General features: G+C 37.4%; 2 protein-coding genes across 6 annotated transcripts in view; one reads left to right on the forward strand and one right to left on the reverse strand.

The window, feature by feature from the left end:
* The window catches only part of rimbp2 (RIMS binding protein 2), a 177,179-nt gene that overhangs the window by 45,013 nt on the left and 105,846 nt on the right, over positions 1–26,320 (reverse strand). For 3 of the 5 annotated variants that reach the window (XM_038296240.1, XM_038296232.1, XM_038296219.1), the window contains 5 exons: positions 25,010–25,099; positions 20,383–20,505; positions 16,661–16,765; positions 763–813; positions 363–383 (listed from right to left, as the gene is read on the reverse strand). In XM_038296240.1, coding sequence (XP_038152168.1) covers positions 363–383; positions 763–813; positions 16,661–16,765; positions 20,383–20,505; positions 25,010–25,099 — 390 coding nt within the window. Of the gene's footprint in view, positions 1–362; positions 384–762; positions 814–16,660; positions 16,766–20,008; positions 20,116–20,382; positions 20,506–25,009; positions 25,100–26,320 lie in introns of those variants that run through there. The other 2 variants (XM_038296223.1, XM_038296211.1) reach the window with 2 other exon arrangements.
* On the forward strand, positions 5,155–7,536 carry LOC119790637. Its single transcript, XM_038296253.1, has 7 exons — positions 5,155–5,218; positions 5,648–5,763; positions 6,593–6,727; positions 6,802–6,938; positions 7,044–7,180; positions 7,254–7,347; positions 7,443–7,536. Exons 2-7 carry the CDS (start codon positions 5,670–5,672, stop codon positions 7,503–7,505), a joined length of 660 nt encoding a protein of 219 aa, XP_038152181.1. The 5' UTR covers positions 5,155–5,218; positions 5,648–5,669; the 3' UTR covers positions 7,506–7,536.

The following is a 26,320-nucleotide window of genomic DNA, read 5'->3' on the forward strand; positions in this document are numbered from 1 at the left end:
GTCAAGTGAAACTGATATCCTATTTGTGCAGCAAGCTAAGCTAAGTAATAAAAAAAGAAATAAATAAAAAGAAATATGACACACAGCTTTCTGAAAAAAGCCATAAAGTTTACTTAAATGAAACCTCAAAATCTTCTGAAAACTGAAATCTGGTTATCCCAGTGTTATAAAACTAATAGTTAATAGGCTTTAGAGCACCTAACACTAAGATTCAGCTATACTGTAAGTACCTAATAAATAACTATTCATGCAGTTTGGCGACACATCTTTTCTCTAAACCCGTTTGACTGCATATTCTGCTGTACTATATTAGCATTGATCTCAAAAACATAAAAGGAAACAAGGAAGCAATTCTGAAATACCTGCATGCTGTCCAAGTGGTTCTGTTTAAGCATAAACATAGACCCATAGAATAAAGAGAGATGTAGGGAGAGAAATTAAATATTTCATCACTCGAACACATTTCCAAGACTAGAAAAAAAACATTTCAGCTAGATTTAAACCAACATACATACAGAATAAAATATCAAGAGATTATTCTTCCTTTAACAAAAATGGTAATACAAACAGGTTCTTCATATGCATCCAAAATGCAAAACAAGAATAATTTCATTCGCAGTTTAATAAAATAACACATGACTTTAAGGACTTAAAAGTGAGATTTTAAAGATCAGAAATTCACCCTCAGTCAATTGCATGCAGCAGCCATACAAAAACATCACTCCCCCCCCATCCCTCCCCAGCCCATGTCCAGACGCTCACCTCTAGCAGATGGACAGCGCCTTCATGTTCCTTTTTAGCCTCAACCTGAGCCTGTGAAACACAGGGGGCAGTTCACTCATGTAGCACTCTGTACTACAGTTTAAAGTCAGTAAACCACAGAAAGGCTTTACAAACAGTATATAGGTATTTCAAAGGAACAAGAACTCAATAGAAAAATGAAAGACGTTCAAGTTACATCAGACTAAAAAAAAAAAAAAAAAAAAACCACATAAATGAATTAATAAATCAGAAATTATGTTCACAATTGCCATTTCTGATCTTCTATGAATTTTATGGCTCTCTATACATTCTTACATCAAAGATTTCTAAAGCATTTGTCAGAACTTGTACAAAAGGAAAACAGTGAACAGTTTCCTCTCATACATCTTAAAAAATGAACTATACTAATAACAATCTATGAGACAAACCAGCACAAAGCATTTTGATGTGGAAGGTTCAGCTTTAGGCATATACAGTATATGATGAAATGTGACCTTTGGCATTACAGAGTATTCATTTTTTATGAGGTTTTAGTTGCTTTCCTCCAAATACAAAGGAAGATATTTGGCTTTATCCAAACAAGGTCTGAATTAAAAAGGCTAAAGTGTGAAGATGAAACTCTGAAACTGAAAGAGCTGTAATGGGCAATGAAGTGGCCTACTTATGACATGCCAGAGGATGCGCCTAGCTTTACCACACAGGTAAAGAAGGTAAAGGAAGGAAGAAGTAGGATGTAAGCAATGAATGCAGAAGAGAAAAACACAAAATTTGAAGTATGTTTCAAATTCATTTGTCATTCCAAAAAAGTAAAAAAAAACCAATCCACTGGACTTTGTTTCCAAGTTTTAAGACGTTTTGCTTCCCATCCAGGAAACTGTTTCAATTAAAAATTTCAGAAATAAAGTTGTGTTTGACGCTTTATAGAGTGGACCAAAAACAAAGCCTTGTTTTGGCTTAGAAAACATGCAAATTAAACCGGACGGGTTTAATCCCTACAGAGAACACTATATAGGGTTTACACTGTCTTATATAAGGACTGGAAATTTCCGACAAAGCACCTTGAAAAGTGATCCTCCATGGTCACTAGACAAACAGATATATCCCAGACTGCTTTGCGAGAGCTCTCATAGTTCAGTTGTTAGCCATGTGAAATGAGGTTTCTTTTTTTTAATCTAGAGCCTGTTTCAATCATTTATAGATGTTAACGGTCTGTTTACATTTCAAAACCAAGTTAGGTTAAGTTTTCAAAATCGCATATAGATGCATCCATGCACAACTGCCATGCTCTCCTAAAGTCTATGGCAATGTTAGTGTGAGTGGCTAACTTCCCTTCAACTATTTAAGCTCCCTGCATCACCATTGCTCTTTGAAATGTTGCCTATTGTTGTCTATGGAGATGCCAGAACTCTCTTACCTAGACAGCTCTGATTTACACTAGGGTTTTTTAAATGTTGGATATGACCATAAAGCTTGTCGCATATACTCAAACCCACACAGCAAAAATTAAAGAGTTAACATTTTTGAGTAAAATGTTTTAGAGTTGAATTTAACTGACTAAGTGTTGTTTTAACACTTAGAGATTTACAGGTGCTGGTCATAAAATTAGAATATCATGAAAAAGTAGATTGATTTCAGTAATTCCATTTAAAAAGTGAAACTTGTATATTATATTCATACATTACATACAAACTCATATATTTCAGATGTTTATTTTGTTTAATTTTGATGATTACAAATGACAACAAATGAAAATCTCAAATTCATCATATCAGAAAATTAGAATATTGTGAAAAGGTTCAAAATTGATGCCACTCAAGCCACTCTTGAACCACAGACAGCGTCAGAAGCGTCTTGCCTGGGCTAAAGAGAAACAGAACTGGACTGCTGGTGAGTGGTCCAAAGTCATGTTCTCTGATGAAAGTAAATTTTGCATTTCCTTTGGAAATCAAAGTCGCAGAGTCTGGAGGAAAAGAAGAGAGGCACTTCATCCACGTTGCTTGAAGTCCAGTGTAAAGTTTCCACAGTCAGTGATGGTTTGGGGTGCCATGTCATCTGCTGGTGTTGGTCCATTGTGTTTTCTGAGGTCCAGGGTCAACGCAGCCACATACCAGGAAGTTTTAGAGCACTTCATGCTTCCTGCAGCTGACCAACTTTTTGGAGATGCAGATTTCATTTTCCAACAGGACTTGGCACCTGCACACAGTGCCAAAGCTACCAGTACCTGGTTGAAGGACCATGGTATCCCTGTTCTTAATTGGCCAGCAAACTCTCCTGACCTTAACCCCATAGAAAATCTATGGGGTATTGTGAAGAAGAAGATGCAATACACCAGACCCAACAATTCAGAAGAGCTAAAAGCCACTATTAGAGCAACCTGGGCTATCATAACACCTGAGCAGTGCCACAGACTGATCGACTCCATGCCACGCCGCATTGCTGCAGTAATACAGGCCAAAGGAGGCCCAACTAAATACTGAGTGCTGTACATGCTCATACTTTTCATGTTCATACTTTTCAGTTGGCCAACATTTCTATAAATCCTTTGTTTTTATTGGTCTTCAGTAATATTCTAATTTTCTGATATGATGAATTTGAGATTTTCATTTGTTGTCATTTGTAATCATCAAAATTAAACAAAATAAACATCTGAAATATATGAGTTTGTATGTAATGTATGAATATAATATACAAGTTTCCCTTTTTAAATGGAATTACTGAAATCAATCTACTTTTTCATGATATTCTAATTTTATGACCAGCACCTGTAAATGGTGCTCAATGTTCAAGTTATTTCCAGGAGTTAATTGGGCCCGTGTTGAATCTACTCTGCTGGGAGAAAAATAAGCTCCGCCCCCGGAGGAAGGACGTGGGAGGAACGTTGGTCGTTTGGTGCATGGCGCGTGTTTTGAAGCTGCTCTGCTTGTGGAGAAATGTCCTGGGCCGTGAGTAGTGAGGAAACAGGAAGCGATTCTTGTGGGATGGAAGAGGGAAATAGTGACAATGAAGGTTGGAAGATAGCAGCATCAAAAAATGAGAAAAAGCGGAAAAAACAGAGATCAGTTAAAGGGGAATCTAGTTCAGAACAATCCAGTGATGATCAATCCATACATTCCACAGCACAACAAAATGAATTCAAAGTCATATTCAAAGTCGTTAATCAGGCAGACTCTTTTACAAACTGGAATCCGGTTCACTTAACAAAAACCATCAATAAACTTGTTGGAGAAGTCAGAGGTGCCAGAATTCTGTACAGTGGAGACCTGCTAATTAACTGCAGAGACAGCGCCCAGCAAGGCAAAGCAATACGTATTAACAAAATTGACGGGATAAGAGTTCAGTGCAGCCTAATGGAGAACAAAAAGATCAGCAGGGGAGTCATTGGAGGAGTTCCTCTGAAAATTTCTGAAAAAGAGATTCTGGAAAACATAAGCGGTGCAAAAGTAAAAGAAGTAAAACGGTTAAAAACAACAAGAAACGGAGAAAGATCTGACAGTTTATCTGTACTAATTAAATTCGAGGAAGAGCAATTACCAAGCAAAGTATTCATCGGTTACATCAGTTACAATGTCAAAATCTACAATCCACCACCATTGAGATGTTTCAAATGTCAAAAATTCGGACACATTGCAGCAGTTTGTAAAGGGAAACAGAGGTGTGGAAGGTGTGCAGGAGAACATGAATATGGTAAATGTGGAAAAGAAGCTAAAATAAAATGCTGTAATTGTGGTGGAGAACATACTGCTGCTTATCGCGGCTGTGAAGCAAGCAAAAGGTCTGAAGAAATAAAAAAAATGAAATTTGAGCTTGGAATAACTTATGCTGAAGCTGCAAAAAGGATCCCATCTCAGTCAGAAAAACCCAAACCTACAGTTCAACACACGGCAAATTTCAAACCTCTAGAGAAATCTCCAAAAATTGATGAAGACTCACTAATTGTTAAAAAGACAAATTTTGTTCTTTTCATGGTGGAAGTGATTAATTGTACTGCTCAGACGACAAAAAAAACAGAAAAAATCAAAATAATAGTGAAGGCTGCAGAAAAATATCTGGATGTTAAAGATATGAACTGGGAGATGGTTGGAAGCATGATGGAAAGACCAATGGGACCATCAGAAACTGGCAGAGGTACGATGACCTAGAGTAAATTAAAATTATACGGGCAAATGTAATTTAGTATAATTTAGTATTATGTGGGTTTAAGTTACACAGGTTATTTTATTGTATTTTTTTTTTTTTTTTTTTTTTTTTTTTTTTTTTTTTTGGGGGGGGTGAATCGTTTCCTGTTTCCTTGCTTTACTCCATATCAGTTGGTGGCGGTAATGCACATTTCACAAGTTTGCCAACCGCCATAAAATCTCATAAGAAGAAGAAGAAGCTCCGCCCCCTTCTTCGCCGTCTTCGTTTGAGTGCAGTCTGAACACGGCTCCATTTTCTCCGTCTCCTGCTCCACTACACGGTAACAGCAACTTTCTAAATCTTTGACCAGGCACTATTAAATTGATAGAATAAGTGATGTGACTTTTTCGCATAATTAATTCATTGAATGGCAGCTAAATGTGTCCATTTTACAACAACCTTACACAAAGTGCTAGCTAGCAGCCCACGTGTGGGTTGTTAGCTAGCAACCATTGTATTTACAATTAAAAGTACTGTAACGGTAACACTTAAAAGTAATAATCATATTGGACCATATAATCATTAAAGATAAAAGTTTGATGATTTTTTGCCATCTAAAATCATGATTTTTGGTGGTGGGAATGTAAAGGTTCCTGCCTATTAGACTTCACCTGAACTTCAATGGGGCCGCTGAGATGTTCCTACTGCAGACATGCATTGCACACTAAGGGGAACACTTTACTTATAAGTTGTATTTTGCTTTATTTAGGTTTATTCCATGCTTCAGTAAAATGTTGATCCAGGTTAACTATGGTGAGGTGCAAAAGTATGTGAAGTTGGATGAAGCTGAAGGGAAGTTTGACTTTCATCAATTCCATGAGAAAGGTTGGTTTCTTGTTAAACCTTTGTGCAGGGTAAATGATAGGCAAAATTACGGAAGAGGATTAGGGCCACTGGGAAAAAAAAAAGTAAACTGATTTTTAAATTTTATTTCAGTTTAACATGGGAAAAAAGTCAGAATTCTGGGATTAAAGTCAGAATTCTGACTTTTTTCTCAGAATTCTGACTTTTTTCTCAGAATTCTGACTTTTTTCTCAGAATTCTGACTTTTTTCTCAGAATTCTGACTTTTTTTTATTATCAGAATTCAGTCAGAATTCTGACTTTTTTTATTATCAGAATTCAGTCAGAATTCTGACTTTTTTTTTATTATCAGAATTCAGTCAGAATTCTGACTTTTTTTTATTGTCAGAATTCTGACTTTTTTTATTGTCAGAATTCTGACTTTTTTTTATTATCAGAATTCAGTCAGAATTCTGACTTTTTTTTATTGTCAGAATTCTGAGAAAAAAGTCAGAATTCTGACTTTAATCTCAGAATTCTGAGAAAAAAAGTCAGAATTCTGAGAAAAAAGTTTTCCCATACTATACTGAAAAAAAAAAAAAAATCAGTTCACTTTTTTTTTTTTTCCAGTGGCTCTAATCCTCTTCCGTACAAAATGTATTTAGGGAAAATACATACTTAGTTTTCAACACTTATTTTACAAATCTATGGTGAGTAAAAGGGATAAGCAATTTTATTTTCAGTTTTGCAATATGTTCTCTAATCTCCAAGCTAATTGTATGATCAACACAAAAAAAATGTAATACATATTTTAATGACACAGTTGGTGATTAGAGCATTCAAATAAAAATTTTGCCTTCTTGCTTTTCCAGTCATTGAAAGATTTTGCCTGCCACCTGATGCCAAAGTTGCATACAAGGATGGAACAGATACTGAAGTTGATGAAGAAATATTCAGTGACCTCATTAAACAAGGCAATGTTGTGTTGAAGGTCTACTGCCATGATGGTGAGATATAAAAGTAAATTAAGTCAAGCATCATAAAGATTTTACAAAAAGATGAAATGGATTTTCTTCTTCAGAGTTCTCTGAAAGGTCTGCTTCTGAGTCTGACTCAAGCTTCAGCTCAGATGCATCAACATCAACAATACTAATGGATGAGATCCCATGGAAGATGCAAAAAATTGAGAATGCTAATAATGCATTGTCTGCCAAAAAGGTAACAATATATTTTGTGTGCCTCTAAACTCTTTAACCCTGTTGTCTCATATTTGAGTAATCCGAATATCACCATAAATTTCCTTTCTGTTCATTCATTTCATAGCGGGTTGAAGGTGTCCTTCAAAGCAAGTCTGGTGGTGAAGAAGTTCTGCAGGAGTATAAAGCAACAGAAACCCTAAGTGATGCCACAAGAAGGCAGATGGTAAACATACTGGTGGCTCACATGACTGATGAACATGGGTAGGTGTGTTTTTACACTTTTTAATCTCTGTAAAAATGGACTATTTGTCTCTAATGTGAAATCTGCTGTTAGGCACCTTCCTCCTAAAGCGATCAGAGAGCAGTATGCCCTTGGAATAGTGACGCTCTTCCCTTCCCTCAAAGATCCATACACCAAAAAAGGCTATGTAATGTTCTTTACCAATTGTGATATCTCATTTTGTCCCAAAACTGTGTTTTTTTCATAAAAATTGTGATTGTTTTTCTTTATTCCCTTTTTTAGGAGCACTTTTATGATGCAGCAAGCAGCACAGGATACATTTCATGGCGTCTCAAAATAAATTAAAAGGAAGACTAGAAGAGGATCTCCTGTGGCACCAAGTAGCTCCAAAGAGATTTTAAGTGGAGGCCCAAATAGTCAGAGAAATGTGATCGTCGAAAGATAACTAAATGGTGATGCCTGCCAGGAAGCCATGTCGTTGCTTAACCACACCACAGACAGGTCCCTGATCTTTCAGAAGATGAGAGAGACTTTTGAACACCGTCAGAAACTTATTAGAGATGCCAGTGGAAGAACAGACATTCTGACAATGTTTCCCAGATTTCTGGACACAAAAGGATTAGTAAGTCTTCAAATGAGTTAAAATCTTTAAATACAAGGTTATATCCAGTGTTGATAGTTGGATTTCTGCTTTTTAATATAGATTGATCAAGACTTCAGTCTTCTATTTAATGAAGAAACCTCCTCCAGACTGCTGCAGAAGTGGGATGTGTTCTTCAAGCAAAATGTCATCAAAGAGGCCAAGCGTCTCACTTCAACACCTGAGTTGAGAAGTTTGGTGCAGTCAGCGGAAGTCCCTGGAGATGACCAGGATGCGGCATCTAGTAAGTACCAAAATATATGTGAACATGGTTGACTGTTCAGAGTATTCAACACTGGCTCTACGTTGTCAAAGTTCTGACACTAAATTATATGAATCTGTCATCAGCCTATGACCAAGAAATGGCCTCCTTGTTACTGCTCCTACATCTCCTTCCACCACCACCTGGAGGACAGAAGTCTCCAAAAATCAGTGCATGGGATGCAATTGAGAGACTCGTTGTCTTTCACAAGGTAATTAAATAAAAAAATGTACAGTACTTTGTCACTTTGCTTTTATAGTCATGTATAAATACTGGTGGTAACTGCGCATCTTTGAAGATGTCTGGTTAGACATGAATTTCTTTTGTTAGATAGTTGAATCTTTTTTTCTAATGGTTGTAGCTCTGTCTCATTTCTTATTTTTTGCTTTATTATATTTTTTTTATCTTAGTCATGCTGCAGTTTAGAGGAACATCTCCGGGGTCAACGGGGTCTCCAGCCATACCTCCTTGCTGTTGGGCGTCTGAAGAGCAAGATTGACAGCTTCTACATAGTCATGGATAAACACCTCATCCCATGCCAGGCAAACCGCTCTCTTGGAGCATTTGATGAGTTGTTCAAAGCACATTTTGTGTTCAATGTCTCTTATGATGCTGCATTATTGAGTTTTTATACGTTTCTGAAGACAACAGTGTATAACATTGATGTTGGCAAAATGAAGGAATCACCCAGAGTCAGAGACTTAAGAGCGAGGCTGCTTAAAGGAATAGTACACCCAAAACATGATTAGCCTTCATTTTCTACTCACCTCCATGCTGAACAACACTCTGGAGTACTTTTTTGATATCTCAAATGCATCTGGAGATCTGGGAGGCTTCTTGCTGTCTGCTGACATTCAAATAATGGAGGTCCATGGCGCCCGAGACAGAAAGGTCCATAAAAGTCCACAAAAACGTGTCAATATTCCTCCATACTGCTCGTCCAATGTAATCCAAGTGTCCTGAGTGGGTAGCATCCAGAATTTACTCGAAACGAAGTCATTTAGAATGTTTTTAGAGCATAAACAGTAGTGTATAGGATTTCCTAATAGCGCCCCCATGCGCGCTCACGATTCTACGGAAGCCGGCAGACCAAACCAGCGCATTCAGCTCGGCAAAGAACTCATGCTCTTCCTCAACACTGAAGTCCTCAGACATTTTTCTTTCGTTGTTTCTTTCTTTGCACAGGAAAACAGCACATTTCTTCTTCTACGCTTGCATTATCGGCAGACCAGACGCTGAATGCGCACTTTCTTCCGGTTTGGTCTGCCGGCTTCCGTAGAATCGTGAGCGCGCATGGGGGCGCTATTAGGAAATCCTATACACTACTGTTTATGCTCTAAAAACATTCTAAATGACTTCGTTTCGAGTAAATTCTGGATGCTACCCACTCAGGACACTTGGATTACATTGGACGAGCAGTATGGAGGAATATTGACACGTTTTTGTGGACTTTTATGGACCTTTCTGTCTCGGGCGCCATGGACCTCCATTATTTGAATGTCAGCAGACAGCAAGAAGCCTCCCAGATCTCCAGATGCATTTGAGATATCAAAAAAGTACTCCAGAGTGTTGTTCAGCATGGAGGTGAGTAGAAAATGAAGGCTAATCATGTTTTGGGTGTACTATTCCTTTAACCAGCCCCTTGTGCTCTCCTGTGAGTAGGTCAAGGTAAAAATGTTGAGATGCTTTAAATGTCAGAACCTGTATCCAAGCAGCCAGCAGTTGATTTCACATTTAAGAGTTGAACATAGTTACTATCCTGGACCAAAGTTCAAATTGGTTTGTTCTCAGCAAGGCTGCAGGCATCAGTTTCTGACATATACAGGTTTTAGAAAGCATCTTAATAATGTTCACAGTAACATTCAGCACATTTCGCAGAGTTTAGCCATTCCAAGTTCATCCTCTTGTAATCCAGTTGTAACATATCAAGCTGATGCTTTGAATGACCAGCTAGCCCCCCTAAATCAGTCCTGTTCTTCTGATTCACCTCAGGAGAGCACTCCCTCACAGATTTCTAAAGACCAAACTAAAGAGATGTGTGCATCTATAGTAGCTAAATTACAAGGCAGTGGAATCTCTGGCAGCCTTGTGTCCTCAATAGTGGGGGATTTAGAAGAACTAACGAATGAGATTCACTTAAAAGCAAAGCAGACTGCTATTTCTGCATTACCCATGACTGATCCTAATGTTTCTTTGATAAATGAGTCATTCGAACAATTTGAAAATCCGTTCACAAACTTAAATACAGAATGGAAACGAAACAAATACTTCAACATTAAATGGGGTGTTGTAGATCCAGTGGAGATAACACTAGGAGTAAGATATGACAGCAGACGAAATCAGAAAACTGGAACATATGATCAAGTACCTGTGAAGGAAACTTTTGTATATGTGCCGATATTGGAAACATTACAGTTCATGTGCAGAAATCAGGAAATCTGTGCTTTGCTTAGGCGAGAGTGTGGATCAGAGAAAGAGACTTACGCAGACTTTTCTGATGGAAGCTATTATAAAACACATCCTTTGTTTTCAGCCAAAAAACATGCCTTACAAATTCAGATATTTTATGATGATTTTGAACCAGCCAACCCCCTGGGTTCTAAACATGGAATTCACAAAATTGGCAGTCTTTACTTTGTTCTAAGAAACCTTCCTCCTAAATTTAATTCAGTTTTGATGAATATTCATTTGATATCACTATTTCATGTACAAGATCTCCATAAATATGGTTTTGATGCTATTCTGGAGCCATTTCTGAAAGATCTAAAAAATCTAGAAAGCCACGGCCTTAGTCTTCCATTTTCTGATGAGCCAGTATATGGCACCATCTCCCAGATAACTGGAGATAATTTAGGAATGCACACAATCCTTGGTTTTAATGAATCTTTTAGTAGTCATTACTTTTGTCGGATTTGTTTAATAGAAAAAAGCGAATGTCAGACTGTCTACAGTGAGGATGATCCTAAGGTAATACTTAGAGGAAAGGAGATTTTTGAAATGCATTATAAAGCTCTTGAAGAAAACCCACAGCTAAAGTCATTATATGGTTTGAAAAAAAAAAATCTTCACTTAATTCATTGAGATATTTTCATGTTTCTGACAACCATTCATTTGATATAATGCATGATCTTCTTGAGGGTGTTGCTCAGTATGAGATCAAATTACTTTTTGAATATCTTACCCAAAACCTAATTTCAAAACAAAACTTACTCTCCAGGATTTATAGTTTTGATTATGGCTATTTAGAAAGGAAAAACCGTCCCACAAAAATTATTTTGGAAAGTTCTGGAAATGGCATAGGTTTAAATTCTGTTCAGACATTGTGTCTTGTTAAAAATATTCCACTTTTGTTTGGGGACATTATTCCTAGAGGAGACAAAAACTGGTACATGCTACTGTTGTTACTGGAAATAATGAACATTGTCTTCTCTCCTATCCTTACTATAGGTATGACAATATATTTGAAGCATTTGATTGTTGAGCACCACAGACTTTTTAAATTCTTATACCCCCATAGAAACTTGATACCTAAGCATCATTTTATGATCCACTACCCATCTTCTATTAGGAAAATAGGCCCATTGTTACATATGTGGTCTATGAGGTTTGAAGCCAAACATAAAATGTTTAAAGATTATTTTAAAAACTTCAAAAATATAACAAAGTCCCTTGCTAAAAAGCATCAGATGGCCATAGCTCATCATTGGGAGACAATACCTATTAAACAAAATGAGCATGGGCCAGTCAAACCTTTTTTACTTAAAGATGAAGATCTGGTGAGTAATGAAATGCTTCAAATAATTTCATCAGAAGATGTTTGTTCAACTAGCTGGGTTAAAGTTGATGGTATTGAGTACAGACCTGGACTTGTTGTTTGTAGTACAATGCAAGAGGAAATGCCAGTGTTTTGTCAGATAAGTGATATACTTTTAGTTGACAACACTTTTCTTTTGTTATCTAAACAATTGTTCACAGAGAGGTTTGATGATCATTTTCATGCTTTCAGGGTTCTTCATAGTGAAGAAACACTACTTGTAAAAATCCCAGAGCTTAAATTTAATAAGCCATTTGATATTCAGAACTCATATGGTGTTTCTAATGAATGTTTGTTCATTGTACCACAATTTAAAATGTTGGAAACATTTTAAAAATGCAAAAATAAAGCATCTAAAATGGATTTGTTTTTAGTTTTGTTTTATTATAATTAACCACTCATAAAGTGACTTATTTTCTAGAAGATTACACTTGAAGGTGTTAAATCAACTCTAACAAAACAGTTAAGTTTTGTTTTTGGATCAGTGTTAACCATTATGTCCACACACCCTTAATTCAACTCTGTCGTGTGAGTTAAACAAGGAACTCGGTTACAGTGTTAAAAATTTAACTATTTCGACTGTGTCAAATGAACTCTGAAGAGTGTGGACCTATATAAACCCTGAAAAAGTGTTAAAATCAACTCTATCAGAGTTGAATCAACACTTGACTTTTTGCTGTGCAGCTTTGTGGGGATGGAGCCTAAGAGAACGGGTACTGTTCCTGTGCAGAATAGCTGCTAAATAACCACCTCATGTCAACTTTATGCAGAAATGATTATGCTCTGCCTCACATCACTGCTCGTTGATTAGACAAAGACAGCGTGTTGTTTAGATGGCAGGTGAGTCACATTTAACGTATGTTTTTCCTGAAGCCGGCGATTAGAGACAGCTCCTCCTATACCTTTTCTTTCTCAGAGAAGAGAAATCATGAGGATTACTCAAACATGCAAGAATTACGTGAAATACCCCTTTGTGCATGTTCTGATAAGTAATAACGAGATAGAATAGTTGAATATCCATGATGAGGGCCATTTTAACTTGCTTAATACATGATATGTAATATCTCAAAATAAAATCTGCAAAATAAAATAAAATCTGGCACAAGCATTTGTCTTCAGAAGTCAGTCAATGTGCATAGTGTAATCTCTATAAATCCAGCTGTTATGTGAAGGTTTTTGAAGTGAATAATAGTAAGAAACAACAGGAATACCCAGCAGAACATTAGGTGGTTCTGAGAGAAATTTGTGGTGAAGATTAGAGCAATATTATGGTTAAAAAATATACATATTGATATTTTAAGTTGCTCCGTTCAATCCCTCACCTCAGAGACAACCCTAACCTGAAACATTTGGTCTGTAAGCAAATTATGAAGAGCATACATGAACCACTACCATGAAACATGGTAGTGGGTAGTGGTATCCTTTGGTGATTACTTTTCACTGCAGGGACACTGGTTAGAGTTAATGAACATTTAAAGAAGTCAAATGCATGATTTTAACACAAGCTGACTTGAGGCAGAATAAGATGTTCATCACAATGTAGCCTAACAACACTAAACAGAGCCAGAGCTATAAAATAACATTTTATATCACTGTCATGTGTTTAACTACTCCAGTCAAACTCCAGACAAATCTGACAAGACCTGTTTAAAAGCACTACCCATCAAATCTGACTGAGTTTTAAACCTTTTCAAGAATGAGCTGAAGTGTGCATAGTGTGTACATACAGGTGCTGGTCATAAAATTAGAATATCATGAAAAAGTAGATTGATTTCAGTAATTCCATTTAAAAAGTGAAACTTGTATATTATATTCATACATTACATACAAACTCATATATTTCAGATGTTTATTTTGTTTAATTTTGATGATTACAAATGACAACAAATGAAAATCTCAAATTCATCATATCAGAAAATTAGAATATTACTGAAGACCAATAAAAACAAAGGATTTATAGAAATGTTGGCCAACTGAAAAGTATGAACATGAAAAGTATGAGCATGTACAGCACTCAGTATTTAGTTGGGCCTCCTTTGGCCTGTATTACTGCAGCAATGCGGCGTGGCATGGAGTCGATCAGTCTGTGGCACTGCTCAGGTGTTATGATAGCCCAGGTTGCTCTAATAGTGGCTTTTAGCTCTTCTGAATTGTTGGGTCTGGTGTATTGCATCTTCTTCTTCACAATACCCCATAGATTTTCTATGGGGTTAAGGTCAGGAGAGTTTGCTGGCCAATTAAGAACAGGGATACCATGGTCCTTCAACCAGGTACTGGTAGCTTTGGCACTGTGTGCAGGTGCCAAGTCCTGTTGGAAAATGAAATCTGCATCTCCAAAAAGTTGGTCAGCTGCAGGAAGCATGAAGTGCTCTAAAACTTCCTGGTATGTGGCTGCGTTGACCCTGGACCTCAGAAAACACAATGGACCAACACCAGCAGATGACATGGCACCCCAAACCATCACTGACTGTGGAAACTTTACACTGGACTTCAAGCAACGTGGATGAAGTGCCTCTCTTCTTTTCCTCCAGACTCTGGGACTTTGATTTCCAAAGGAAATGCAAAATTTACTTTCATCAGAGAACATGACTTTGGACCACTCACCAGCAGTCCAGTCCTGTTTCTCTTTAGACGCTTCTGACGCTGTCTGTGGTTCAAGATTGGCTTGACACAAGGAATGCGACAGCAGAAACCCATGTCTTTCATACGTCTGTGTGTGGTGGTTCTTGAAGCACTCACTCCAGCTGCAGTCCACTCTTTGTGAATCTCCCCCACATTTTTGAAGGGGTTTTGTTTCACAATCCTCTCCAGGGTGCGGTTATCTCTCTTGCTTGTACACTTTTTTCGACCACATCTTTTCCTTCCCTTCGCCTCTCTATTAATGTGCTTGGACACTGAGCTCTGTGAACAGCCAGCCTCTTTAGCGATGACCTTTTGTGTCTTGCCCTCCTTGTGCAAGGTGTCGATGGTCGTCTTTTGGACAACTGTCAAGTCAGCAGTCTTCCCCATGATTGTGTAGCCTATAGAACTAGACTGAAAGACCATTTAAAGGCTTTTGCAGGTGGTTTGAGTTAATTAGCTGATTAGAGTGTGGCACCAGGGGCCATCAATTTTGAACCTTTTCACAATATTCTAATTTTCTGATATGATGAATTTGAGATTTTCATTTGTTGTCATTTGTAATCATCAAAATTAAACAAAATAAACATCTGAAATATATGAGTTTGTATGTAATGTATGAATATAATATACAAGTTTCACTTTTTAAATGGAATTACTGAAATCAATCTACTTTTTCATGATATTCTAATTTTATGACCAGCACCTGTAAATCTTCCAAAGGAGCTGTGCATTATTTTCAAAGTGTTGACTAAATAAAGATGCAAGCCACACCTTTCAGATTTCGTTGTAATGGAAAAAGGAATAAAAATATGTTTTCCTTCCACTTTACAGTTAAACGTGGCCTTCTGTTGGTCTATCCCTGAAAAAATCCTAAAAAAGGATTGCAAATTGAGGTTGTAATGGGTCATAATGATTGCATAAAAGATACCATACCATTAATTATATACTTATTTGAGATTCTGCACCAAAGAACTGGAGATATCACAACTTTTGCACTGTTTGAAAATATATCAGAATTCCTAACCTTTTTTTATCTCTTAAACAGAAACAGACCTGAGTGCAGCTCTTCATACACAATAAATACATTATGAAATATGTTAATGAAAAGTTGACATATCTTCAATGCCATGCTAATAAGGATTTATAGTTTTTTGTTATGCGTGTTTCATTTCTTCCTTCCATTGGATAATTACTTGGTTTAGAATATTACTCAGTGGAGTAATTTAAAATAATATTTCCTAAGGCTATGCAAACAAACATACTTTTTATCCAATTGAATATTATTTTTACATCAGTAATTACCAACACTTCTGCAGTGCATGTAGAAGAATGAGCCTTACATCATAATAAAACACTCTGACTGCAGAAAAATCCCCACCATAATACACGACGTTTCTCTTGCGTTAGCTACAAACATCTGTTTCACATGATTATGAGAGCATGTGTGGACTTTACAGTATGATAAATCTCCTTTGCAGGATAACATTTTAGGAGAACACAGTGAGCAGGCAGTGTTTGAAGGACGATAAGGCTGTAATGAGCGTCTGTTAATGAGAAATAAAAAAATAAAAAAAGGAAGCTGAAAGCTACAGCCTGTAAAAAGCTGACTGTGAAGTCAGGGCGCTACAGCCACAGAAACGCTGTGGTAGAAAACTGTTTTTCTAGAGATGGGGCTGGTGACAATTCCTATCACGTTCGCACTATCAGCAATCTCAGCCACTGCTGGGTTCGCTGTGACATTACAGTCAGCTCCAGTGCACAGGAAGGGAGGCTCTACCATCAAGTGGTCGAGAGAGGCTTTTTGTTTTATTATTTTCTGTCATATCTACTTTGTGTCATGAATGACCAACGAGGCTGCTCAAAACAAGCGGGAGGAGAGTTCCTGAAATGTCAAAAATTTCTGAGTTCAGTTTAGGCACTATTGGAGTTCTGGTGATAAAATCAGAAAGTGAAAGATTGTCACCTATGGAGAGAGAAATCTGGATGATCCAAGGAGTATCTTAGTGAAGTTTTGCCTTTTTTTCTTACAGAGTATATATTACAGTAGTGTGCACTGAAATGCTCTTTGATCTATGACACCTACTAAAATTAAAGCAAACAGCTACAATTAAAAAGGCCGGCCCTCTGATGATGTGAGCATTATACATTTAGACTTTACTTACCTTCTGCAGAAGGTCAATCTCCTGCTGCTTTGCATTGAGGACAGCCAAGGCCTGCTCATGCTCCAACTCTAGCTGCTGCCTTCGCTCTGCAGCCTCTCGCATATGCTGTCCACAAAGGATGTAGGGATGGAAAGCCAGACAGAGAAGACATCAGGGGGAGGCGGCAGAGAGGGGTGCTATTAGTGGAGCAAAAATCTAGTAAGTCTCTTCTTTCCAAAAAAAAAAAAACAAAAGCATCTCAAATCTTTACATTAATACATTTATATAAGCTTATTATCAAATGAATAAATAGAGGTTGGGTACCAAAATAACTATATCTTTAACGACAAGAAAGACAAACTGCATGTAAGGCAGAGTAAAGAATAATTTAAAATCAATTTAGCAAATTAATGAAGACTAGAGATGCTTTGCTTTTTAAGCAAATACAAAGTACATTTCTTGCAAAAGCTTTCATAACCTTTGAACTTTTTTCACACTTTGATATCTTAGTCCAGGCATCCCCAAAGTTGGTCCTCGAGGGCCGATGTCCTGCAAATGTTAGAGGTTTCCCTGCTTTAGCACAGCTGATTATGATTATTGCAGTTGAGCAAAAGCCTATTAATCAGCTTTGAATTAAGAACATCAGTGCCGGAGCAGGGAAACCTCTAAAACCTGCAGAACAGCGGCGCTTGAGGACAGACTTTGGGGATGCCTGCTTTAGAACCACTGAATTCATTGCGTCAAACACAGTTATTTTATTTATATCTGAAAGTCTAGGGTTCATGTATGTTAAGCCCACTTTAGTCTCATGAAGCCACTGAACTAAATCAAGTTTAATGGAATCAAATTGCCTTTAGACATTAAACGAATTGTAGATAAAAAGCAGCAATTAGACTTTTGCATCTCTTTAATTCAAGACCAGAATGAATTTAGCTGCTCCGTGAAGGTCTCAGAGGTTAAATGGAAAAATCTGAGAACATAAAGCCTCCCAGAGATCAGGGAACATATCAGAAAAGAAGATCAGATGAAAGAGTTTGTTAATCTGAGAATCAGTGCTCAGATTTTTACATGAATGACCTCTACATATGAAGAGGAAAACTAATACGGCACATGAACCTGAAAAGAGCAAAATTCCAATAAAGGAAAAACAGGAGAGGGAGGATTTTTCTTTCGGGGTTTAGTTTTTGTCTAGCCTGGGTGCCATTCCGAACTTAGTCCCACCCACAACGTTTGAGTTCGGGAAGTTCGGTCTGGCATTGCTCAACAGTAGCGTGGGTATGCTAGCACAATATCTGGCGGGCCAATCAAATTGTCAGGGCGGGCTTTATACGATGATGGACAGATGATCAACAGTCACGTAATCAACCACGTGACCAAAGCGCACTTGGGTGACAACAACAATGGCTGCCGCTGGAGAGTTGAGGTGAGTAGATTCTGCTATTAGGTCTGTTCTAGAAGATATCGACAGCAAATTAATTTTAAAAGAGGAACAGAGAAACGCGATCAAGGCTCATCTTCTTATTCTAGGCGTGCAACTGCACGCTTTGATTTTTGTCGACAAGAACTATGCGTCACTTAACATACGTCACGCACTCCGTTGCTCTTATTGGTTGTAGGTCTATCCAATTGAGTGCAGAGGCATTTTTTTTCCTGGTTCGTTCGAAACACGCCCCATAATCACAGCTCTATGGAGCAGTATCAGACTCATATTCTGACTAGAATTGAGTAGGACTACGTCAGGCTATAGTTTTTCAGCAACAACAGGAAAACTTATGTTGGGAGGATATGTTAAACTAAATACAGTGAAATCTTAAAAAGATCTAAAATAAATTAATATAATACTTATAATTGAATAATAACTGCGCTTTCGTAATCTCACACTGCATTAGAACTTGTACAAAACTTCTACATTTAATCCATCAATGCTGGTGGGCTGCCATTGTGGGCGCCCGGGGAGCAGTGTGGGATTATGGGTCTTGCTCAGGGACCCAGATTACAGGCTGTGGGGAACGAACCGGGTACTTTCAACCCTCTTAGAGCAGACCACTAGGCCATCACTCCCCCAATCCATTAGTAGGATGCAAGAGACTTCCAGTTTGTTTACTGGGACATTCTCTTCCACTGGTGTCTTTAGAATAAATTACACCCAGGGTCCCCCCCCCCTCCTGCCAGGGTCACACTGGTTGGGTCCAACTTTTTAATCTCCAAGCTGATTTTCTTCCATGTCACACTGACATGTGTGACAGTGATGCCAACTCCTCTGCAACAAAAGCCGCTATTGGCTGCCTTAAAGGCACTAGATGATGTCATCACCTACTTTGCGTGTCTTATTTCACCTCACAGCAGGAGGAGATTTCAAATCACTCAGCTGACTTTTTTTTTCTTTGGCTGTCAAAGCAGCACCACAATATTTGGATTACCAGAAAGGAGAACTTGTGGGGATTTTAAGAGTGATATATTTTATCCTCTCCGCTGTAGTTACATGCATGCTCTGTATGAGAGATTGCTGAAAAAAATTAAGGTCAGCGACACAATTCAAGCAAATGTCTCCTGTTAATACCTGCTAATCAAGGAGGGTTAGATAGAAAGCTTTTAACCAATATGTATTCATGATTTAATTGGATTGTTACGACATAAATAAAGTATAAAATAACTCCCTTACCTAATATTCAAATAGAGCTCAATGAATCAAGTGGTTGCAAAATGACAAAATGTGAAAAGTTTCAAGGGCAATAAATGCTCCTGCTAGTCATTGTAAGTACTTGAACCTCCAGGTTTGCTGCCCCCTTTATGTATCACATTTAAGGTCTGGTTAATGGGAGTCTTTAAAGGTTTTCCTCAGAGATCTTGTCTTTAAATTATGAAACTGGAGGCTTTGATGTGATATTAAAAGGTAAAGCAAACTGTGTAGCGTGCTCATTTGCCTGTGATCATCCATATCAACCAAGGAAGCCATACAAAGAAGGGACTGAATGCTAGGCCCTTTATGACAAAGGATGCCTGTGACATCTAGTCGCATTATTGCTTCCAGAATGTGTAGATCATCGACCCGCTATGGTGAAAGAAGCAAATGACTTTTTCATGCTAGTGAAAATCAGGTTCTAAAACAGGTAATGTCATCAAACTTGTAGGTGACATTTTTATTGTGAATGGTGACCCAGCCTTTCTCTCTCCTCTTCCTCCCCCCTTTCATCATAAAGCCAAACTCTTCATCCTGCCTCATGCATAAATCACATTCCACAGTGCTGTGCTGTTAATCTGATAAACATCACACTGATAAAAGGAGACAAAAGCACAGCCACTGACATAAAACATTAAGGAAGGGAATAACTCAGGCTGCTCCCAAACAGGTGGCCATAGCAGTGATACCTTAGAGATCTAGCAGGGGGGAGAGGGGATGGGGAGAAGGAAGCAAAAGATCCAGTGAAGTTGGAAAACATAAGAGTGACATAGGCAAGTAAAGAGGGCAGACTGCTTCCAGCTTGTGCTCTTTCACAGCTCCGGCTCAGACCTCCCAACACGGCACTGGAAAGCAACAGACATGTCGAGGAAATTAGACACTATGGAGGAACAGCAGCATATGGAGGCAGGGGGAAGGTGGGGGGCACAGGTAGGAGAGAAGGTGCTAGAATAGAGTTAGGCTCCTTAAAAGTTACTGAATTAGAGCCCTGGATGGAGCGACTACTTGATCCAGAGGTAGACAGTTGGCAGATAATTGCATCACTTGGGTGATGTTTTCCTACCTTCAGCACCTGCTCTAGGTTCTCCAGTTTGCCTTGGAGCTGGTTCTTCTCCCACAGGGCTAAATCTCTCTCCTGCGTCACAGCTCCAAGCCGCTCTTTGAGCTGGGCATACTCTGATTTCACCTGTTCAGATGGGAAGAACAAGATACGGAGGAAGCGAAAATTTGAAAGACCAAAAGCATCAAATTGGTAGATTCTTGCTTTAAATCACGATTTCAGGTTTTGCCAAATGACATCTGTATTTTGTACCATACTGTTGTATTGTTACTTTATATCTATCTTCAATCGCAGTTCATAATTAAGTTTTCAATGAATTTAAGAAATGAACACACATAAAAAAAAGCTCTAATCTTAATATTAAATCTCTGCATTACTTCTAATTTCTATTAGCTTTCTCTAAATCATCTTTTATTTTGTTAGAATCCTTTTAAATATAAAAGATCACGACTTCTGATCGAACTAGAAGAAATATCTGAACAAACCATTTCATTTAGACAACAGCTTGCTTTGCTTTGTTTTGTTTTTGACCATTAGTAGAATAAAGATATTAATTTAAAGTCATCTCCTGTCAAATTGGTAACAAAATATTCCCAAAACGGAGACAAAGTGACACTTGACCGGTACGAATGGCAGGCACCTCCTTATTATTGCAAAAAGAAATATATTAAAAAAAAGATAGGCTGAAAAAATGAGATCATTACAGGAACTGCGGAGAAGTTGCTTCTGCTGCCTTAAAATTGCTTCTTAAAAGAAGGGTTTTCACTCTGTGATAGCTGTCACCAGATAAAACTCTATGACAGTGTCTGTAACAAATGGATAACCACACAGTTATTGCGCTCATTTTTCCTTTTAAAAACCTTTTCGTTTTGGGACTAACTGACTGCAGGATTAAACATCTCATCTTCATGCCTGCTTTGTTTTGTGACTTTATCATGCATGGCTAAACATTGCAATACAGAACAAATCTGTCCTCTGGCAGACAAAAACTTGCAAAAGTCTTCATTCATCTTCCTCTATGTTTTCATCAGGATTTCTCCACATTTCTCAAGCCCGGATTTTATTATAAGTTGGAAACCTGCCTTTCAGCTCAGCGTGCATGATAGATCAGTACAACAGTATCAAGAAGAAATAAGCATGATGTGTGGCATTAGGTGAGCTGGTATATAATAACAGTTTTTTGTTATTATTCATCCCATAGTAAACGATGATGTACAGTAGAAGTAAGAAGCAGGTTTTAGTGCCCTGGAAATATATTCATATTCCAGTTTTCCACACTTTTGGTCATGTTTTTTGTTGTGTTTAAGTTTTCTTTTTTAGTTTTCTTTGGATTTATTTCTATTTTGTGTTATTCTATTTCTTTTTTGTTGGATTAGAGTTCTTATGTACTTCCTGTTTACTCTCTGATGCCCCCTTGTGCCAGTCTCCCTCCCCCACCCTCCCTTGTAGATTCCTGTCCACACCTGTTCCTCGTTTTCTCAATTAGTCCTCTCATTGTTTCTGTCTCCCATATATACACCTCCTGTTCAGTCACTCTTTCTCTGCTCCTCATATGTGTTTTCCCTGACATCCCATGGGTTTTGTTCGTTCTGTATTTTTTTTTGTTTTTACTTTTTTTTCAGTGGCCACCTTTTGGTCACCCTTTCAATGTGATATAACCTCAGATTTCAATGTATTTTATTTGACAAACTAATCAAAGTTAGGGGCAAAATATGTTTTTATTAGTTTGTTTTCTTTAGGAATAAGTCTGAAAGTTGTAGTTCAGATCTTCCCACTTTATAGGCTTTATAGGACTACCCTTCACTTTAATTATAACAAGTGTTTTGGTGCTTGTCTCTTCCTACTTTTGCACAATGAGGTTAAAAATTTTCCATTTTTATCAATGTAGCTAAAGCTTTTTTAATGAGCAATTAGAGATCACCTTTGAACTGCAGCTTTTGAGTCTAACCACAGATGAGTAGTTTAGTATAGCTCTGGATGTAAATGTCTTAGAGGGTTAAAAACACACACACAGAAACTATTAAAATAAAAACTTTTTAATGACCCTCTTGGCTGCTTCTTTAAGACATTGTTGCATAACCAAACCCCACTTTAAATTTCTCCACCTCTTCATCCCTGACCTGTCTGGCAGGATTTTCATAGCACAGTTTTTTCTCTAATTACAGAACAGGCTTAAGTCGCCTCATATTTTTTGAAGCCGTATGACACCTAACTATTCAAAAGTAGTTGTCAGTTATGTTGGCTCACACTGGGGCCATCTGTAGTTGGAGAGCTGATGGTTTTTAAGTACCATGGAGGCTCAGCCTACTAAACACATTGCAAGTCAGATGCAAATCAAAGACCCACCTGTCATTGTGTATGGCTTTTGTGTTTGGCCATATGAATCATGATGAATGTGCTTGTGTAACCTCTGTGGAGTGAGTTCCAGGATCCATTTTAGCTGCTTGGTTTTGTGGTTGCAGAGATTTTGCACATGCATCGTTGTTCTCTAATAATTTTACAACGAAGCTCCGAGGGCTTAAAAAAACAGCCTGATTTATACTAAAACAAGATCATACACAGATGGACTCCATTCAGGAGGACGATTGTAAAGCAAACTGTTTGCACAGGATTGCTTTTGAACAAAGCAGGATGAAAATAAATCCGTGCCACACTTTCCAGAATGTTATTTGTGGGAAAACAAAAGAAAAGCATTTATTTTTTGTTTCTGATGATGTGTTGAATAAAAACCAATCACATTGAAGTTTGTGGTAAAGTAGAAAAATATGATGTTTAAGGTGAAGTATTGAAGGTTTATTGAAAAAAATCTACTGAAAATGAATAAATAGTTCATTTTTTTAAGCAGTGATATTTTTTAAGACAGTATTTAATGCCATAATCTAAAGAAAGAAACCAGATCTCAAATGCTTCCACTAAGTCTAAGCAGCAGTGCTTGTTCTCTCTCTAAAGAGGGAGTATTTTCAGTCAGCACTTTTAATGGCCCCTAATCGCCGCTAAGTTGACTAGCCCCTACAGCTGTAATGTGGTAAAACCCCGTCCTCAGAACAGCCATGAATGACTAATGATTCCTCAAGGAGAGAAACTGTACAAACACTAACAAATCAAAACACACTCTAGTAAGTCTGCTTGAGCACATGGCCTCACAGTACCAACCAGTCAGTGTACATAAACCTACCCCTCTACCCTGACCTTGGCAGTCTGAGCTCAATTACAGAGGAAGCAATAAAAATGGGTTTGTTAAAAGGCAGACTTTTCTATCTTTAGAAATCACAGGAATCCGCCTAAACAGATGTTTGCAAAGGACGAAACCTGAAATGTATTTTTTTAAGCAGCTTGAAGTCATCCATGCGCTGAAACTTCATATTTTAAAACTGCAGTTTATAAAAAGGATACTTAGGTACTGAATAAATTAATATCTGATATAAAAAATAATGTAGTAAAGACAAATTCTACTATTTTTAAGATTATAAGGAAATATTTAAAGGTATAGTGGAGGATGCTCTTTTTTCGGGTGGATCATCAAAATAAATGGTCCTCCTAATTGTTAATCATTCTGGTGATATGTTTATGTAATGCCTAAATAATTACATGCCGGTAATTACTTCATTGTTGGGTAATTACAAATATAAAGTTTTTTCTTGTTTCAAAGTGAGGTCAGGGTAACCAGAGGGGCAGTGAGGGAAGACTGCATCATCCTCCGGAGAAAAACAGCCTTTGGTCAGGCTGTCTTCTCCGTAAGAGCATCTCAGCAATGGAACACAGCGCCAGAAACCATCAGAGACTCTTTGTCATTCTTTTCATTCAAAAAGAATGCAAAAAAAATGGCTTGTAGAGAGCCAAATTTGTGGGCACTAAGGTTTTCTGTGTGTATTTAAATAATTTTACCATAAATTTTTTATTATTTTACATGAATTGTGTTTCTTAACCATAATGTTTTTTATGCAATTGGCATTGTAATTTTATCTTGTGATTTTATACTTGTGTTTATTTTTAAGGTTGCCTTTTTTATACCTTGCTGGGGGACTACAGATGAAAATTAGCACTCCTTAGTTAACTCGGGTATATTTACATTGTTTTAATGTTGATTAATGTACACTGTCCCCTTTCAAATAAACAATAAATGAAAAAATTAATGAAAATAAAGTAAATTAGTGTGACTTGCTATGTTATTATCGTATTATTATGTGGTTATTGATGTACTGTAAAAGAAAGCGTTACTGAATAACCGTTTAAAACATTATTCATGATATGAAAAAGGTATTTATAATCAAATTTATCAATTTGGCTTTTGAATTTTCTTTTAGAAGTAGGATTTGAAAATTCATTCCTCATACACACGATCCTATTTAATATTATATATTTAAGATGTTAGAAAATTAGAAAATGCTTTTCAAATTAGATTGAAATTGTTAAATTTAAAATGGCTGGATTTCTTTTTCAGTGACTCTGTAGGTCCTCCATAAGCTGAAACCAGGTTACAGTATATCAGAGAAAGTGGCACATGGCATCAAGTGCAGAAGACCTTGATCTATGAAGTAAAAAATACTAAAAACTGAACTGCAAGCTAAAAGCTTTGTGAAGATGTATTTGAGTAGGGAGAAGCCTTCTATAAAGCTCTTTCACCTCTTACCTTTTCATACTCAGATGCTTTGTGGCTGTTGTTGAACCACTGAAGATTCAAGTGCTTGTTCTCCTGCAGGAATTCTTGAAGTTCATTCTCCTAGGCAAGAGAGTCAAAGAGAAAGTAGTGCTTACAACCTGAAAAGTCACCATGATTAGACAAGAGGAATGCACTAAAATCCAGTGTTTTGTCAGCAACAACCCATCCATTATTCATAAGGAGGCTGCTTCAGGGTCTGTGGTTTGTGCCGGGTAGAATAACTGAAAGAAGCTGCCATTTCAGTCACCCCGCAGCAGAACAATGATATTGACATATAGGTAAGTTTTATGTCAGAGTTTTAAACATGCTTTAATATTTGTGTAAAGAAACCCGGATAAACTGTGAAGCTTTCCGCTCTCACAGATTCAAATCATGTGTTCCCAGTGCAGAGTAAAAGAAAACAATCTCTTCACTGCAGAGGAGGAAAACTAATTACATTCAATCAACAAATGTGAAGTGTGCCATGGAAGCAATTTTCAGTGTCGACTGTGGGGTTTTCCACGACGAGCAATTTATTGCAGCTACAGCAGCATGTTAGTCAATTGTTGTTGTTGTCAGGAGCTAGGAAACCCACAGGCTCATGCATGATACATTTACTGTAAAATGGTGCTTCTTAATGGCCTGGGATGGTGAGCCTGCTCCGGCTGCCTTATGTTTTACTTATGAAGGACGCTTCAGAGTTGAATTCGAGATGAAGGTAAACATGAAAGAAATAAATTCATTCTGAAGTACACTTGTTGAAGAAATGAAAAGATTAAGCTTTGTTACTCTGGGGATTTATGAATGATGTTCATAAAGCCCTGTAAAACTGTAGCCTGTCTGCTTCTAATATTCATACAATCACTACAAAGACAAAACGCAGAGGAGAAATGCTGTCAAGGACGAATGCAACCATGTAAACAGCCTGAAGACTGCAAACATCCCAGTCATCAAGCTTTGTATTTTCGCTGGCATTTGCGTTCATTGATTTATCATTATTTATCAGTTAGCTATCAGTAAGAATTGTTTTAGATTTTTTTTGTTTGTTTTTTTCATGCTTTCACAACAACAACTAGCTCCCTCCTTCTGAGACATACCTTCATTTGATTGTGTTATCTGGCAATCAATCTTTCACATTTTTAACCATTTAGCCTGTTCTAGTTCGCTAAGTGGGTTCTTTTAAGATCAGGGATTTTTTTTAACATATCAATCCGATTTCAGATCACTGTGATGCTGTGTAACCAGAATGTTCTTACCCATAAGGTTACAAAGGTTTAGCAGGACGACAACGGTTTTGGATGC

Source organism: Cyprinodon tularosa, unplaced genomic scaffold (assembly GCF_016077235.1).
Source record: "Cyprinodon tularosa strain WSP-4 unplaced genomic scaffold, ASM1607723v1 ctg11, whole genome shotgun sequence".
Lineage (NCBI taxonomy): Eukaryota > Metazoa > Chordata > Actinopteri > Cyprinodontiformes > Cyprinodontidae > Cyprinodon > Cyprinodon tularosa.

Excerpts from the sequence above, each read along its gene's own strand:
- LOC119790637 (XM_038296253.1), top strand. The coding sequence starts at position 5,670 with ATGTTGATCCAGGTTAACTATGGTGAGGTGCAAAAGTATGTGAAGTTG. Across the intron at positions 5,764-6,592 it reads TCATCAATTCCATGAGAAAG|TCATTGAAAGATTTTGCCTG; the intron begins GTTGGTTTCTTG and ends TTGCTTTTCCAG. Across the intron at positions 6,728-6,801 it reads GAAGGTCTACTGCCATGATG|AGTTCTCTGAAAGGTCTGCT; the intron begins GTGAGATATAAA and ends TTTCTTCTTCAG.